A 17434-nucleotide genomic window follows, 5' to 3' on the forward strand; every position below is an offset into this window, starting at 1 on the left:
AGAATGCTTACAAATGTGTATTTCCTCTGACCCCTAAAGAAAAAGTTCCATATAACTTTATAATAATTTTCTTTTATATTTTTTCCAATTTAAAAGAAGAAAAAGGAAAGTATTTTCTAGATTACTTTTTTAAACCCTACAAAATTTTATTTCATTTGCCACAAGGCAATGGACATTTCCCTCCCCCAAAACAAAACCGTGGTGATGAAAGTGCTTGACTGAAAGTGTGATTGTTCTTGTTTTCAGGGAATAGAACAATTGAAAAAGGAAGAGAGAAGATGGGCTAAAAAAACAAAATGGATGAACATGAAAGCAGTGTTTGGCCACCCGTTCTCTATAGCGTGGCTTAGCCCATTTGCTACACCCGACCAGGGGAAAGCAGACCCGTACCAGTATGTGGTCTGAAGGATCCTTGACCAGCACATCCACTACACACAAAGCCACATGACAGCACTACCGCTCAATAAATTTTACATGAATGTTTAAACCGAAAAAGCAAAACAAAAACTTTTTTTAACATCAAGTAAAATGGCGAGCATTGCAGAGAAAAAAAAGCCCCCTTCTTCTGAGGAGCTCCGTTTTCTCAGGCTATCCAGGCGGTTTTTGGTGGTTGGAGCTCCTCCTCCTCCTCCTTTCTCCTCTTCTTTTTTCCAAATCCCTTTAAATTAACTGTCCTGGCCTTTGGTTTGTTCTCTGCTTTCTGTTTGGCATAACTAACATGGAAGGGGCGCTGTTTCCCGGTGGTCATGCCCACCCCTCCTAACTGTGCGAGTCGTGACTTTGGTGGGACTGGCCATTGGTGGTCCCAGCAGTGAGAACAGAGCGCCATCTGCTTCCCAGCACCTCTGGGGGCCGACGTGGGGAGGAGGACCATCCTGGGGATAGCAGTGGGGCTCCTGGGAATTCCCCGAAGATGGACACTCAATCACCGAGCTGGAAAAGGTTGAGGATCAGGAAATGGAGTCAATCAGAAGGGCCTCTTGGGGCACTGGCTTCATGGGACAGTGGGAGTAGCTTTAAAACAAGGCCCGGGGGCCTCTGTTCCTTGCCCCTGATAAAGGAAAATAGGTTCTGTCTAGCTGCCTTGTTGGGAGGGAGGGAGGAAGGGAGGAATGGGGTAAGTGGGAGTAAAGTCTGTTTCCACCAAATCAAGAAATTGTGCCCTCTGTTAGTCAGTAAAATGACTTGGATGGGCGATTTTTCCTCAGTGCAAAATGCCTTATACTAAAAGAAGGAGAAATGCAGCTTTGGGAAAGCAGCTTAAGCCATTGTTTCCTCTGTGAGATGCCAGTTAAACAGTGTTGGTGATGGGGGTTGTGGAAGAGGTGGCAGAGACCTTGGTATCAGAACACTGGCCCCTGCTGTAGACATACCCTCTCTAGAATGATTCATTTTCAGGGATTAGCATTTACAAACCTGTCAAAGCAAAGTCACCCTCTAATATCTACACAGAGTAATAAATACACATACACCCGTAAGTTGGAAGCAGTGAAGTTTTCAGTGCTAAGGAGTCAAAATGCTACCATCATAGATGATGTGGGGAGAGTGGGTGGCAGGCTGGCCTGTGGCTTCACAGGGCCAGGAGAAAGAAGGGTGCACAGAACAAAAAGGCGATCTCAACCTCTGTGACCAAGGTGATTGAGGTTTTATGTTGGAGCAGGAAAGCATGAATGTATTTGGAGCAAGGTAGGAAGACATTTTGAATGCCCAGTGTCTGGATTCTTATCGGTTGACTTTTTAAAAAATCCTTTTTTTAGCTTTCATTTTGCGAGTATGAATGAGATGTATTAAACGTCGGGCCAAATCTGGGTGTGAGAGGCAATAATCCGTGCCACTTTTCAGAAAGCAATGTGAATGTGCCACGTCTTTTGATTCTGTTCAATGCTTCCATATGGAAAACACATGCAATAAAATTTTTCCAAAACTTGTTTTCTGATTTAGCTCTGTGACCTGTTGCAATATAAGGAGAAAATAAGCAAATTCTCCCTGCTACTGATGTGATTTATTTTTCCCGTAGTTCCTTTTTAACCAATATTCTAACACTCCTCTGGGGAAAAAAAAAGAGCTTGTAATTGGCTCAGCCCATCAGGTGAGAAGATGTCTCAAGGACCAAAACCTATGTTCCTTTGGTTTCTCTGGACTAAATTCACTGTGTGAATCTCAGTCCTCTTTGCTCTGTTACTATAGGAATGAAGTCAAGATGATATGATTTCACACTTCAGTTACAGTAGCTGGGTTCTTGGGAGGAAGGGGAATGTCTTTTGCATGTGACCCCTTGGTTAGAAGCAAGTTAGAACAAGAAAAAGCCACTACAAACAAAACTTTGCCTTTATTTAGCTCCTATTGCTTTGCAGAGATCTTAGCTCTTTGGTTGTGACCTTTCAGACTGAAAGAAATCATCTCCTTCCTGTTTGACCAACTCGCTCAGTGACCTTGCCCAAGTCAGTTTCCTTTCCCTGCCTCACTTTCTCTATTTATGCAACAAATAATACTTTTGCAGCGCCCAGAGGAGAGAACAGAACTGTTTTCAGGACCTCTTAGCAATGTTTTCTCCTTTTGTACATTAGGTGATTTAATTCTGTAATAATACTGATTACTTAGTTTAAAAAAAATACTAAGAAAAAAATCAGCATTGGATCTTCATAGGAATCTTGGAAGTGGCTCCTCCCCACCTTGGGGTTGGCTTTTTGGTAGTTGCCATGTTTAGCTGCCTTTTTCCAACAACAGTCCCAAACATCGCCCCCACCCTCTTCCTATCCAACTGTCCTTTGGATGGGACAGTAAGAAAACATAGCTCAGTGTTTGAATGCCTTTGAAACAGAAGCCATTTTCACCATTTCGAAGGACGTTTCTGTTCCCTCGAACTAGATTATGTTTCTTTAGTCCCTTTCAGATTTTACCTGAGTATTTGAGGAAAGTAGTAAATGTTTTTGCATGTACACATGTACTGAATTTTCTGTGCCCTAAAAGCATAGGAAGCTTTCTCTGTGATCAATAATCTCTCCTGTAGATGATAACACTTGCCAAAAGAAGCACATTGTAGGGTTATAAATCGTAGTCAGCTTACAGTCTTCCTTAGTGTAGCATTATTGAATCTGGACTCAGTTTGATGTGGGGGAAAGAGTCATGGATGGGAAATCAGAAGACCTGGATTTAGATCTTGGCTTTTCCACTCACCGATCGTCTTGCCTGTCCTTAGCCCAAGGGCCTCTCTCCCTCCTCTGTCTAGTGAGGAGGCTTGGGTGGCCTAGGTGACCTCTCAGGTTCCTGCTCAGCTCTAGAATCCTGTGAGCCTGTGATAAAGGTGGACAGAGGCATCCTTGGATGCACCTTGAGGAAAGGTGCTATTGGAATACAAAGGAATACTGCCTGAAATTCCTTTGTCTTCCTCTCTATCTTACAAACTGAAAAGGATCCCAGGGCACATCTCCTGTACAGGATGTTGATTTGTGGTGTGGTTTGAGCACTGGTCCAAGAGTCCAGAGCTTGGCATTTGGTGCTGGCTCTGCCACCGGCTTGGCTGAATCTTTTTGCCTCTTGCTCTCAGTTTCATCTGCGAAATGAGGGAGTTGGGTGCAACAATCTCTGTGGGCCCCGTGCAGCTCAACAATTCTATGATTTCTGCTCATGTTAACTTCATGTGAAATGAATGTGTGTGTATGCAAATCAATGCATCTCTGTTGATTAATTTTTGTATGCAAATTAGTTTGTGTACAGATATGTATATGCCTGTCTGTGTTTGGTCTTAGTAGAGGCAGCATGGTGTAGTGGGGAACATGTTGAACTTTGAGTCAGAGGACCTGAGTTCAGATCCTGCTGTGCCACTATCTGTGTGACCTTGGGCAGGTCGTTCACCGTCTCTGAGCCTCAGTTTCCTCATTGCAAAATGGGGAAAATAAAGCTTGCACTACCTACCTCACAGGGTTGTTGTGAGGAAGGCGCCTTGCGCTATATTCTTCCTCCTTCCCCCCACCCATTAGATTGTAAACCCCTTGAGGGCAAGGACTGTGTCCTTTTTTCATCTCTGTATCCCTAGAGCCCAGCACAGTGCCTTGCACTTAGCCTTTCTGTTGAATCGAATAACATCTTGTATTCATATAGTACTTCCCTTCTGAGACCCTGAGGTATCTTGCACCTACCAACCAACTTTGGGTCATCTAAACCAATGGGAAAGGGAAAGCAGGGGTCATTGAGATCCACAACGAATGTAAAAATCTCCTTTCAATCCCATCAGCCTGTATGTCTTTGTACCTAGTGCAAGGCACTGTCTCTGGCTACTTTACCTCCTCCCTCCCTCTTCTCCCCTGCCCCCTTCCCCCCACCATCCAACTGTTTTACAAAGGAAAAGTAGCTTTGACCTCGCCAAACTGACTGATTCATCTCCTTATTTTTCCTAATGTATTTGGGCAAAGTGACTTAGTAGCCAAAGGGCCAGCAATAGAAGCAGGGGAGGAAGCTTGGGCTAACGTAATCCTCCAAATGGTTAATGGGTCTGAGTAATCTGAAGTTGATGGTCTTGTATCATCATGTGTGTATCAGTGAAATAGATGAACCTGTATTTTTTTGTCCTTTGTATGTATGACTACTTTTTTTGTTTTGTTTTTCAATATATTTAACACCCCCAGAGAATGATATATATGAGAATGCCTTGTAGAAAATAAAGAATTCCCCATGAAGTGGGAGCAAGCTGTTCATTGGCTTTTGCCCTTCTCCCAGTGATTCAGTCAAACGGAAACCTTCCTTTCTCCCACATGCACAGGGAACTGTGTCTGAACCTTCTGGGTGTGTGTGAATGTGTGGATTTCAGTGCATACACTCAGAAAAGAAAAGGGCTTTGTATGATCCAGCCGAGAGATCCTGCCTCGATGAGGTCATGGCAAAGTATATCGTTACCCGAAAACATCTTGTGGAAATTAAAGAAAGGAACGAACAGAAGATCTAGACTTATTTCATCATAGAGAACAGTAGTCCACAGGTGTCCTGGCCATCCATAGGGTAATACTGCTTCCCGACCTATGAGAGAGCCTGGTAAAAGAGCCCAGAAGGTGGGTCTCCCAGACTTTGTCTGAGGGCCTAAGGAAGAAGGTGGTGGGAGGTCCTCTTGATCCTGTGAGTCCTTGGGACAGCTTTATTCTATGTGTGGTCACAGAGAGAAATTGGTTCACTTCTGCCCTGGATACAGTTTATTTCCCGAGGCCTCCTGTTCCACACAAGTCAGTGGCCCAGCCCCTACCTTCTGGGAACGGCATTTGAGGCATTTCCGTTTCTAATCTTTATGCTATAGTGTGGTGCTGCATCAAAGTTAGGAATTTCAGCTAGTAACTCAAAGTCCATCCTATCTGCCCAGGCCTGGGGAACCCACTTCGGCATTAGATGACCTGAATTGTTTTCTCTCTTCATTCAGACTTCTGGCACATGGCCATGGTTTCTTTACCTTCTTCACCATGATCCCCTCCCACCTGATGGGTTCTAATCCCAGATGAGTCACCTTCCCTCTCTGGAACTCAGTTTCCTCAACTCTAAAATGGGAGGTTTGGACCAGCTGGTCTGTAAGCAGCTGAAGCCCTTCTGCAGGCAGAAGGTAGTCCCATCATCCTTTGTCATCACCTCCTCCTTGCTCTGCTGCTCCCCTCCCCTTCTCCCAATGAGGAACGTGAAGTGAATTCTGGTCCCCAGGGAGAGAGAGTTACTATTTACCTTCTTTGCTGGACAACCAGCCTTAGGCTTCCTGGGCTTCACTTTTCTCCCGTTTTCATCTCGCTAAAATGGGAGACTTCATTTTCTAAGTGTGTGGTGACAAGCACCTTAATCATCTTTGTTTTCTGAGGATCCCTGGTGCTGATTACCTTCCTACTTCATAAAGTCAGTCAGTCAGTGAGCATTTAAGTACCTGTTATGTGCCAAGTACTGTAAGTGCTGGGGATACAAAGAAAGGCCCCCTCAAATCTGCCCCCCCCAAAAAAAACCAGTCCCTGCAATCTGGGAGTTTACACTCTAGTCGGGGACACCACCTGTGATATACCACTGCATATACAGGATAACTAGGAGGTCATCTCCCAGGGAAGGCACTGAGATTAAATTTGACTGAGAAAGGCTTCGGGTAGAAGGTCACTTTAGCTGACACTTAAAGAAAGGGAATCTGAGGGGTAGAAATAGGGAGGAAGAGCATTCTGGGCAGGGGGATGCCCAGTGAAAATGCGCTGAGGTGGGAGATGGAGTGTGGTGTGTGAGAAAGCCAGAAGGCCAGTGTCCCCGGATGGTTAGGGTGTAGAGGAGGGGGGATAAAGTTATAAGAAGATTGGAAAGGTGGGCTCCATAGGGAGTCATGGGAGCCGATCCAGTAGGTGGGGGGGTTGACAGGCCAGACTTGCCCGTTTGGGAGGATTGATTGGACAGCTGAGGATGGATTGGAAAGTCAGTCAGTGTCTCCGAGCTTCAGTTTCCTGGTCTGTCAAATAGGAAGGATGATATCTGCCTGATCTATTTGGCAAGGTTTTTTGTGAGGCTAAAAGAGCTGGTAGGTAGGAGATTACTTCAGAAAGTTAAAAAGAGCTACAAGGAATTCACAGTTTGTCAAAGGATAAACCATATTAAGTGTCTGTGGGTAGAGAGCTGAGTACAGAGGCAGTATGGCATAGTGTGTAGAGAGCTGGTCTTAAAGTAAGGACTGAGTTCTAGAAGGTAGTGTAGTATAGAGGAAAGAGCCCTGGCTTGAGAAAAAAGGACCTGGATTCAAATCCTACCTCAAACACTAATTGTATGACTTTGAGCAAGTCACATCATTTCTGCCTCAGTTTCCTTAACTGTAAAATGACAGCGAGGCCTCTTGCTCCTCTAGGTCCATGATCCTGTTCATCTCTGCTCTTAACACATACTGGTTTTGTGACCCTAGACAAGTCCTTTAATTTCTCAGTGCCCCAGGCAGCTCCCTAAAACTGAATTGATGAGCAGATGCCTACCAAGATTGGTAAGGAGGGTTTACTCACTAGGAGTTATCATTCAGTGGAATCACAAGGGCAGCCAAACTCCTCCCCAGGTGAATGTAAGAGTTGTGGGGCACTTTGGGAAACATATTGGCTGAAGAGTAAGAGACCGTAGCTTCAGTTCTGGCTGGCGGCCAGGCGTTTATGTTGCACAGGACGTGTGTCATCTCATTGCTCCTTATGACATCCCTGAAGGTAGGTGCTATTTTTGTCCCCATTTTACTGATGAGGAAACTGAGGCAAACAGGTGACATGACTTGCCCAGGGTCACACAGCTAGCAAGTGTCTGAGGCAGGATTGGAAATCAAGCCTTCCTGATTCTAACTCCCATACTCTGCACTGCAAATCACTTCCCCTCACTGGACCTCATTTTTCCCATCTATAAAATGAGTGGATTGGACTGACTGACCCATAAAGTCTATTTCTAGCTCTGCGTTTCATTATCTTGTGAATGAATGGAAGATCTAATTTCTCCTGAATTTTTACCACAGGCTCCATGATGGGTGAGCGGCACTATCCCAGAAGAGGGCTTTTCACACCCCGAGACCCAGCATATTAGCAGATTGCAAATGACCAGATACAGGAAAATTATCAGGATTTCCCTAAGTAAATTCTCAATTCCTGGCCATTGCCTCCCAGGGTGAAAAACAAACAAACAGGTGACTTGCGCTCAAGGGCCTCCGGAGCGTGCTATCACATACATCCCCAACACGCTGTCTCATCAAGATCTAAGAAACCCACATTTCAGAAATAGGGGGAAGAGAGCTTCCTGTGCCAGAGAAATCAGCCTGGAGAAGAGTGTTCAATAGAACTGTCATAGTGGGGGGGGGGGGCGGGGGAAGAGGAAGTACTTCGCCGGTGCCTGAGTCTGGATGTCCTGGATTCTAACCGTCATTCATTGCTAACTTTCTGTGTGATCTTGAGTGAGTCATTTCTCCACTCTGCGTTTGGATAGGGTGATCTGTGAGGTCACTTCCAGCTAGGAAGATCCAGATTCTAGTCAAGTCCTCACTGACGATAATGTGTTCCCTTGAGCCACCTCTTTGGGATGTGGGAAGAGGAGAGAGAATACAGCAGTCACAAGGCAGGGAGAGGCTTTCACGTGGCAGGTGGTGGCCTAATTGGTTAATGTCACATGGACTCCTGGCAGGCCATGTGAGACAGTGGGCACAGCCCTGGAGGTGGAGCTGGGGGACCTTGATTTGAATCCTGATAATATTTGTCAGTTGGTGCTTAATAAACACTTGTTCATTCCCTCCCTCCCTGCCTTCCTTCCAATACCTCTCAGAGTCATGGGGAGGATCCCATGAGATGATGTTTATAAAGCACTTAGCACAGGGCCTGGTGCACAGGAGGTGCCTTCCCTTCCCTTCCCCGCCCCCACCCGTTTCTTGGCTCTGATCAGCCAGTTTGGGGACAGCAGGGGATCCCCTCCTGCCGGTTGTGGTTGGGGCCCTGGGGAAAGAGGGCTGACGGTCAGCCTGTGGCTTTAACTTCTCGTAGCTTCTTCCCCATGCTCTCCTTTTAAATGGCTTGCCTGGTGAGTAACAGTCACAGGAGCAGGTGAGTGGATGGGGTGGACAAAAGGCTGGCAGCATGGCTGAGTCTCATCTGGAAGTTTTGCTTACCCTTCCTGCTTGGTTCTGCATACGCTCTCAGAGGGTCCTGCCCCTTTCCCCCTAGCGCTGGTTCTCGCTCTCATTCCATTTCCTTTACATGGTGCCCATGATGGAGGGAGAGGGGTTTTCACATGCTTTAGTCATTGGGTTTCCTGCTGGCCAAGAGATTCTCAGTCTGGGTCTGAGAGGCACCCCAGGTTCCTATGGGTGGGGACAGGCCTGCCACCACCTTCTTGTGTGTGGGTTTTCTGCCAGTTAAGTTTGGCCCATCCAACATCTAGCCGCATTTCATCATGTGTGGTCAGTCAGATCGCCTTCATCGTCCACTTGAACGAGCTGGGCAGGCTGGTCCGATACTCAGCAGCAGAAGGATGGTGGCCTCAGTCTTGTGTGTCCCTGCCTAGGTTTGGTGCTGGCTGGAATGTTTCTTACTATGGGCAGGACTTGGAGGAGGAGGGACTCACCTGAGCCTGGGCAGTGGGAGAGTTGGGGGCAGGGACAGGGGGCCACACTCTCTGCACAGCGGCCTTCTTCCTTTACCGTGCTGCTTCGTCCTCCACCCTTCCCTGCCCCATGACGATGATGCCACTGGGCAGCAGGGGCCAGCCTGGTCGTCTCCTAGTTATGTAACTTTGGCCGCATCTGTCTTCTCATCTGTAAAATGGGTGGCTTTGACTATGCTCATTAAAGTTTCTTTGAACTTAGTGCTCTGAAAGTTCCTTAAGAACCCATACCGTTTCATATCATGCCATCATACCCCCAACACTTCAGACAGGTGCCCGGCACATAGTAGGCACTTTCTAAATGCATGCTGATTGACCGAGGGCTTCTCTGAGCAGTAAGCACTCACTGCCCCCTCTGCATGTTACCTCCAGGGGCAAGTGGCATGTCCACATTGCCTCCCTCCTCGCGGCTACTCTTGTGGAATGGGAAGTCCTAGCAGCTGAGCGGGGCATGCAGTGGGACTTGCGGGGTCCAGAGTTGCCTCATGCCCCTGCTTAGAGGTGTTACAGCTCTCTTTTTTCTCTCTCTCTCTCCCCTCCTCTCTCCCTTTTTTCCTCCAGGGCATCGAGCGGCTCAAGAATGAGGACCCAACTTGGGAGAGGACCGTCAGCTGGGCAGGAATGAAAGCAGCTTTTGGCGGTGATTTCTCCCTGAACTGGTTTAATCCTTTTACCAGCGTGGCCAACAAGACGGACGTAACTCTTGCAGTGGTGGCCTCAGGAACGGCCTCAGGAAGCCGGGAAGGGTGCTCGCAAGGGTGCTCGCAAGACTTGGATGAGTCTGAGGAAGTAAAATCATAGAGGCTCACCCAGTGTTATTGGGGTCTCAGAAGGGCCTGCAGCCCCCGGGATACGCTGTAGAAAGAAAACCCAAAGCAGGAGGGAAAAGACTTCAGCTTATGGGATTTCCCCCAAAACCTCCAGTCTGGAAAGACTACTCCCTTTTAACCCATTCCTCCTCCCCTTCTTACTCTTGAGAGGAGAACGACCAGCCTTTCTCTGTGGTTCTCTGAGAATGTGGCCTTGCGCTTAGTGTCACGTTTCCCTGTCATTCTGGACACTGAGCTTTCTTTCTGGCCACTGTTCTCAGTTTATTACCATCATCAAAGTAGATCCTGGAGGCTGACTCCTTTTGCCTCTGCTTCTCCTGGGAAACCTGCCCTTCTGAAGGACCAGGGAGAACAGACCTGCTCCCAGGCCCTTGGAAGTGGAGCTCAGGAAAGGCAGACCAGAAAAGAGCCCAACAGGAGACAAGGAGAAGGCTGGAATGGAGGAGGGGGCTAGGAGGGGGAGTCAGGTTCAAAGCCTGATGGCAGGGCCCTGGCTCTCGAGATTTGTGGGCCCCAGTCACCTCCCTGACTTCTAGAGGTTGGCACTGAAACTAATTGGTCTAGAGTAGATAGAAGTTAGGAAATAAAAGCACTTCCCCAAATGTGGGAGCATTTCAGGGAACATCCCCTACTGCAGGGGGTAGAGAAGGCAGGGCCGGCCACGATCATTTCCTGTCTTGTGTTGCTGTGTACAATGGCCTGACTTCCTCTTACCTTGGGCTGAGACTTAGGGAAGTCAACCCAAAGGGATGATAGCCACTACAGAAACGAACGTCCCACTGTTAGCTAATTTTTAAGAATGCCTGGCCCAAAGTGCAATACATTACTCACAAGAATGTCAGGGGTTGTGCCACTGAGGTGGCATATTTGTTTTCCTGTCCCCAGTGTCAGGATTAATTTAAAAGAGAACTCTAGTGATGAGTTCAACATGGACAGTACTAAGGAGATTAATTTATGCATATGTGCACTGGGAGATATGGCTTATGTTGGGATCATGGCACAGGAAATCAGCCCACTGATAGGTGATTTTCATTGATTAGTCAGCAGAGTTTGGCTAGCACCCAAAAAAAAAAAAAGCTTATGTCCAATATAGCCAAGTGCCTTTATCAAGATGAACAATTTGGAGATTATATTACATTATGAAATAATGGGTAAGTGTGAGTGTTAGTGTATCACATATAGGAAAATCCATTGAAGGGCTTTAAATCTCCCTTATGGGGAAAATTCACCAATTTACATAGGCTAATGGGGCCCCCAGCAGATTTTAAAGAAAACCTCACAAGCAGTTCAGGTCTTTAAAAGGAAAAGGAAAAGTCTGCCTCCAAAGAAGGGTCCCAGCTAAATCAGTTAGATTGGCGTATTAAAAGAACAACAAACTTTTGTTTCTAAGAAACTTGTTTCCTCCTCAAGTGGATGGGTGGTGCCTTGATGTGTTCACTCAGTCTAATCAAAGAGGCGTCCAGCTGTTGTTTGGATGCAAAAGAAAACATTGGATTTTCCTTCCATGTGTCTTGTGGGTGTCTCTGTCACACACACACACACACACACACACACACACACACACACACACATATTCACACACTTGCACACGCATGCACATGCATTACCACTTACTGTCTTCTAACATGCCTGGCCACACCATCTCCTAGTCAGGTGTGATCCTGGCAACTGGATACTGACTTGTGACAATACAGCTTTGATGGGGCAGAAGTGCTCTGGCTTTCCATTCAGTCATAGCCTTCCCCCCCCCTCAACTTAAGAAAGGGGAAGGGTCTTTCTGCCTAGTGTTCACACTAGGCCCCTTGGTATGAGGCCGAGTCATCACCCCTTAGCCAGATGTCATTCAGAAACTTAACTCTCCACCTCTGCCCCCAACTCTTCCTGTGATTTAACCCTTCCCTTCTGGTGACTAAGGCTGCTGGGCTTCAGTCCTGTTTTTCTAGTCCCCGTTTAGATGAAATCAGCTGAAAACTAACTCAAGTTACCCTGCCTGGATTTGTCTGAGCTGGCTTCAAACCTGCCTAGCAGCTACAGTATACTACTCTATCTTGGCTCTAAGTTCAAAAGAAAGCATGGTTGCCCCACTTAATAAAGCCAGATCAGATTTTTTGGGATGTGGACATAGGGCATTCTTCATGTCATGATTTTCATGAATGGGGAGAGAGAGAAGATAGCAGAACAACAGCCCTGTCAGAATGAGGCCACATGGAGGATAAGTAAAATGGATGTTGGAATCTCTTTGTTATCACTAACCACAACTAGTGTGCCTCTTACTGATGGGACCAGCGAGTCTGGGGAATGAAGAACTCAGTAAGTTGTAGCAGCTTTCACCATAAACACAGAGAATACAAAACCTCCTTTGACCCCTTAAGGTTTTATGAGGCTTCTGGGTTGGCCATTTGATTTTCTCCAGAGCAGCTTTATTATTTGTGAAATGAGGATATCCTGAGCCTGAGATGGCTCTTCGGACCAGATAAACTTAAATTTAAGACTGGTCGCTGAGCTACGCGTCATTCGGTGCTCAGGAATCCTGTGTCATTGTCTGAAAGCAAAAGGTCTTGCCATTTCCTCGGAAGGAATTGTTCTCTGAGGGTATGGACCACAGTGCTCTCCTCCCATTCAGCAAGAGGCAGCTTAGGACTTACAGTACAAGTTTTATACCAAAGAGCCAACCTATCTGTGGAAGTATTGTGGTTCTTCATACACTCTTTGTGTGTGATGGAAGAAGCAGCATTAGGGACTGAGCTAAAGGAATTAGGTAGAAGGAAAAGCCTAAAAGTCTGAGCTGCAGAATTTATCCGGGAGATCAGGCTGGGACAGTTGGCCTAGCAGCCTCTCCAAAAACAAATGGGCAGTCCACTCATCAGAGGTGCATTAACCTATTTGTTCTGCCTCTCTGCCCAGCAGGGGTTACATACCAAAGGGAAAAGATTTTCTTTGGACCTAAAGCAGGATCTTGGTGTGGGACTCATCCTTGAGATGACAGCTAGGGGCTTGTTCACACTCTTACCTGTAAGAGCTGAACAATTCCTAGGCCCCTCATCTGCAGACCAGAAACAACAGCCCCTATTACTGACACCCAGTCCGGAGTGCCAGGACCTGCTGGGCCTTCCTTTGCATCTGATGAACTGTCCCATCCGGCTCCCCGACGGTCAGGCCTGAGGCAGAAGCGTCGCTCCATCCGCAGTGAAGTGAACCAAAGCAGCTTTGGACATGACAGCCCACCGAGGGACAGGGCTACAATTGATCCCCAGCTACAATTCCTTGGCTACAGCTGAAATCTCAGTCTTCAGGATTTGCAAAAGTTCTTACGGCCAAGGAAATCATGAGATGGGTTCTACTGTTAGAAAATGCTGGGCTCAAGCGTTTGCCTTTGGGTGTGAGAGGAGAACCCCTTAGCCGGGGCTTTGGGCCTCCACATTGGCGTCCAGGAACTAGAGAGCTCTCCTGGAAGCCGTGTCGTCTTTCATCCCCTGCCTTCTGTATGCCTGTCTAAGGTCCCTGGCTGGAATTATGCAACCTTCTGAGAAGACCCATCTGGGCTGGAGGGGGCAGGTTGTGCTTTCATTTCAGGAATGGAAAGTGAAGGGGTGTCCTGCATCTCCAGAGCCCACAGCTGCAGCTCCTCAGTTCCAGCCTCCAAATGTTTTTTTGTGCTCTTGGTGTCTGTAATAATGTTTGGTGCCTTGGAGAGTTTCTTTATTTACTAAAACATGTCATTTCTCTCACTGTTGGCTCAGCTGTGTTATTTATCACCAGGAGGGGTGGAACCACCATCCTCAGTGAGCAGTCTATAGAATATTTCTAGGCTCAAGCTCAGCCTTGTGTAACCAGGCCCAACAAGAGTTAGAGGGCAGGGGTGGTGGAGCATGGCTCCTGGTGTGAAGGACGTGCAAATTATGGACAATTACCCTTAGTTGGTTCAACATGCATTTTTTGAGTGTCTGCTGTATGCACAGCAGGTCTGACCCAGGCCCTGTGAGGGAGACAGACAAATGTAAAACAACATGGCTTCTGCCCTTCAGGGCTAAGCAACCTCATAAAGAAAACAAACCAAAAATGCATAGGAAAGTAAAATAATAATCGGGAGGCTACATAAAATGAATTGCCAGGGATTGTGGTGGGGAGGGAGGATAAATCTTTTTTTGTTTTTGTTCAAAAGGGACCTGCACAGACCCACAAAAAACAACTAAAAGAAGGAAAAATTGCTTCTTCGAGATGAGGATAAAGGAGAGAGAGCTGGTGCTCTTCTTGAAAAAAGACAAAGGGGTCAACTTAATTAACATTTTTGAGTGTTTAAAGGATTTTAATGAAAATAATGATCCTGTTTCCTCATCTGCAAAATGAGCGATGTGAATAAAATCAGAGATTTCAAGCTGGAAGGGACCTCAAAGGCCATCTGGTTTATTTTATAGATAAGGAATCTTGAGGCTCAGGAGGGGTGGGGAGTGAAGTGACTTGTCCAAGTTTGCACAGGTAATATAAAAGGCAGGACTGGAGCCTTCGCTCTGAGGCCTTTTCTGCCTCTACGACTGTTATTCTGCAGCTCCTTCTTCCGATCTGGAGAGTCTAACAAGATATAATGAATTTAAAGCAAGAGAGGTTTCACAGGGAGGGCTTTGTATAGAGCAGGTGCTTAATAACTGTTCACTGAGCTCAGTGGTTTAAGAAAGCACTCCCATGATCATCAGCAAAATCCAACACTAGAGCAGCCTCCTAAGGTTGGTTTTGAGGTCTCTATCCTTAGAGATGTTTTTAGAACAGAACAGTTTAGAAAAATTCATCTGGAGACTACAGCCCATTAGAGCCACATGTTACCTACATGTCTCAAGTTCTGTGTTGTTCGAGAGTGAGGCTTGTGCTGAGGACCTCTTCCCATGGCGTGTCTGGATTTAAAGTGGTCTGGCTGCTTCTCGGCTACTTGGGCTGCCTCACTCTAGACAAGCGGGCTATTGGTAGGAAGCTCCAATTGCTCTAGGAGTGCTAGAGAAGCCCAGAAGGAAGAAAGGATCTTCAAGCCCCTGACCTGAAGGGATTTTCATGTTCATTTTGGTCCATCAGAAAGAAGAAATGGACAGCAGCAAGAACAGAGAGGAGAAAGAAAAAACCCTCAACCCATAAACTGACCATATGTTCCCCAATAATGGAAAGAATCAATTGAGCCAGTGTCAGAGAACTGGTCCAAAGTGTGGCTGAGTTCAGAACTTTGCCATGAGGGGAGCTGAAGTGTGTAGCTGTGTGTGCCTAGCCTAAGAAAAGAATAAGAACAAGAAAAGCCACCAGTTGGCTAACAAATCCCAGAAATCTTCATGGAAGCTTCCGTTATTTCAGTTATTGATGTCTTCAACACTCAAACATTTAAATGCCTACCACGTACAAGGCACTGTACTGGGCACATAGGTTGATGTTGCTAGATTAGAATGACCTAGTCCCTGCTCTCAAGAAGCTTCCATTCTACTGATGATGAGATAGAGATGGCTTGATGAGATGGGCGCTTTCTTGTCATGTGGTGGGTGCTGCCTTGAAAAAAAGCCCAGAGGCAGAAGTAGAATGGGCCCACATTCCTGAGATGAGCTGGGTTGGCAAGAGTGGCCATCAGCCTAAGAGTATGTAGTTAGAACTGGAAAGGACTTTAGAGGTCAACTACTCAACCCATTTGTTTGACTATGTATCTGGCACATGGTAAGACGTGTTTGTTGATTGGCTAATGAGATGGGTCCGGAGAGGATCTGGCGAGAGCATGAAATCAAGAAGAGCTCAAATCCTGCTTCAGTTATAACTAGGTGACCCACGGCTATTCTCTTAATCTTGCCTAGCCTCTGTTTCCTTATCTGTAAAATAGGGATGATAATAATAATAGCACTAACCTCACAGGGTTGTTCTGAGGCTCAAAACAGATAACCTATGTAAAGGCCTTGGAAGCCTTACGTTGCTATATAAATCACATCGGTTATTATCACCTGAGGTCATACAGGGACATTATTTTATTTACATGGTCCCCCTATCAACCCAACTGCTGTCCCTGTGGTCTCTTGGTCACTCACTGCTCCTGTGAAGTGGGAAGTTTTGGAACTAGAAGGTGGCGGGGGTCAGGAGTACCGCCGGCAGCCCAGATCTGGTTACTTTTTGTAACTCCCCAGCCCCTGTCCGGTGAGATCCAGTGGCAGGTTTTGGCCCTAGGGCTCAGGACTCAAAGCACAAACCTGACATTGTTGTGGGGAGGCCGTCAGTCAAGTGGGAGGCAGCCAGGCCCATCTGTTAGCCTCTTCTTAACCTTAGCAAGAGTCTCATAACATCCAGCCCTTTTGGGAAAGGGTGGAGCAGAAGCTGGGAGAGAGTGAATGTTTTGGTTTCTAGGTAGTCAAAGGAAATGTTTTCCAAACTGGGCTTACTGGGGAGGGGGAAGGAGGGAAGCCTGAAGCCTAGAAATCTTTTTTTTTTTTCAAAAACAGTTTTTCTGTAATATTTAGTGAGCCCACAGTCTAAATATCATGAGACAACTGAAAAGGATCATCTGTCCCTACAAGGATCAGAAATACCTGAGTTCAAATCCTGTCTCAGACACATGACCCCAGGCAAGTTTCTCAATCCTTTTGTGCCTCAGTATTTTTAACTGTAAAGCAGGGATAATAACAGTACCTACCTCTAAGGATTATTATAAGGATCAAAGCAAGATAATATATGTAAAGCATTTTGCAAACATTAAGGTGCTATCTATATAAATGCTAGTAATTATTCAGAAGTGGGAAAAGTTTTAAATGCAGATACCCCTGGGATAAGATCTTAAGTTCATCCAAAGAATTATTTTGGTAGAGGGTCTGAAGGTCTGGGGAAGGGCGCCCTAGAAGAAAGAAAGGAGGGTGCATAAAAAGTCTGGGAGGCCCTAAGACCAATCTTTGCCTGACCCATGTTCTGTGCAGAACATGTTAAAATAACAAAAGTTGGCAGGTGAGGGCAAAAATTGCTTAGTCAGCACACAAAGCCCTTCACCCAGCCAGGCCTTGGCCAGGCTCCCAAAGCATGGGAATGAAGCCATCCCTGAGAGGCCCTCTTTGAAGTGGCCTGTCTGGGAGACGCCTCCATTTCCTTTGGTCAAGCCTCCTATGGCATGGACTCAAGACCCTTTGCCATTCTGGGGCCGTCTTCTGGATATTCCAAATCACTTAACTCTGGGCTTTGCACCCAAAAGGTGCTCAGTATGCCCTTGTCACATGAACTAATGAATGAACAAAATACTCACATAAAAGAGTCAAAGTAGCCACAGCCTTGGAATTCCATCCTTCACCAGCCCTCACATCTGTACATACCCAAGTTATGTACAGTGGTATGTAACATTATTAACCATAACTATGTGAATATAATCCATAACCTAATTCCCCAATGGGAAATACCACCATTTCCAATCAAACCAATGAATGAGTTCTCTCTGCTTCCCTCCATCTCTTCAATAGCAGAGAAATTCTCACTCAGTGACAGTGAACACCTTTTCAGCATAAATT

The 17434-nt window shown here is 46.4% G+C and overlaps 1 protein-coding gene across 3 annotated transcripts in view; it reads left to right on the forward strand.

Moving 5' to 3' along the window:
• Positions 1-13663, forward strand: part of ZDHHC3 (zDHHC palmitoyltransferase 3) — a 68587-nt gene extending 54924 nt beyond the window's left edge. For 2 of the 3 annotated variants that reach the window (XM_020987339.2, XM_078151658.1), the window contains one exon: positions 9667-13663. In XM_020987339.2, coding sequence (XP_020842998.1) covers positions 9667-9906 — 240 coding nt within the window. In that variant the 3' untranslated portion in view covers positions 9907-13663. Of the gene's footprint in view, positions 1-246; positions 4693-9666 lie in introns of those variants that run through there. The other variant, XM_020987340.2, reaches the window with a different exon arrangement.
• The last annotated feature ends 3771 nt before the right edge of the window (positions 13664-17434 follow it).

Source organism: Phascolarctos cinereus, unplaced genomic scaffold (assembly GCF_003287225.1).
Source record: "Phascolarctos cinereus isolate Bilbo 61053 unplaced genomic scaffold, phaCin_HiC Scaffold_1;HRSCAF=81, whole genome shotgun sequence".
NCBI classification, from domain to species: Eukaryota; Metazoa; Chordata; class Mammalia; order Diprotodontia; family Phascolarctidae; genus Phascolarctos; species Phascolarctos cinereus.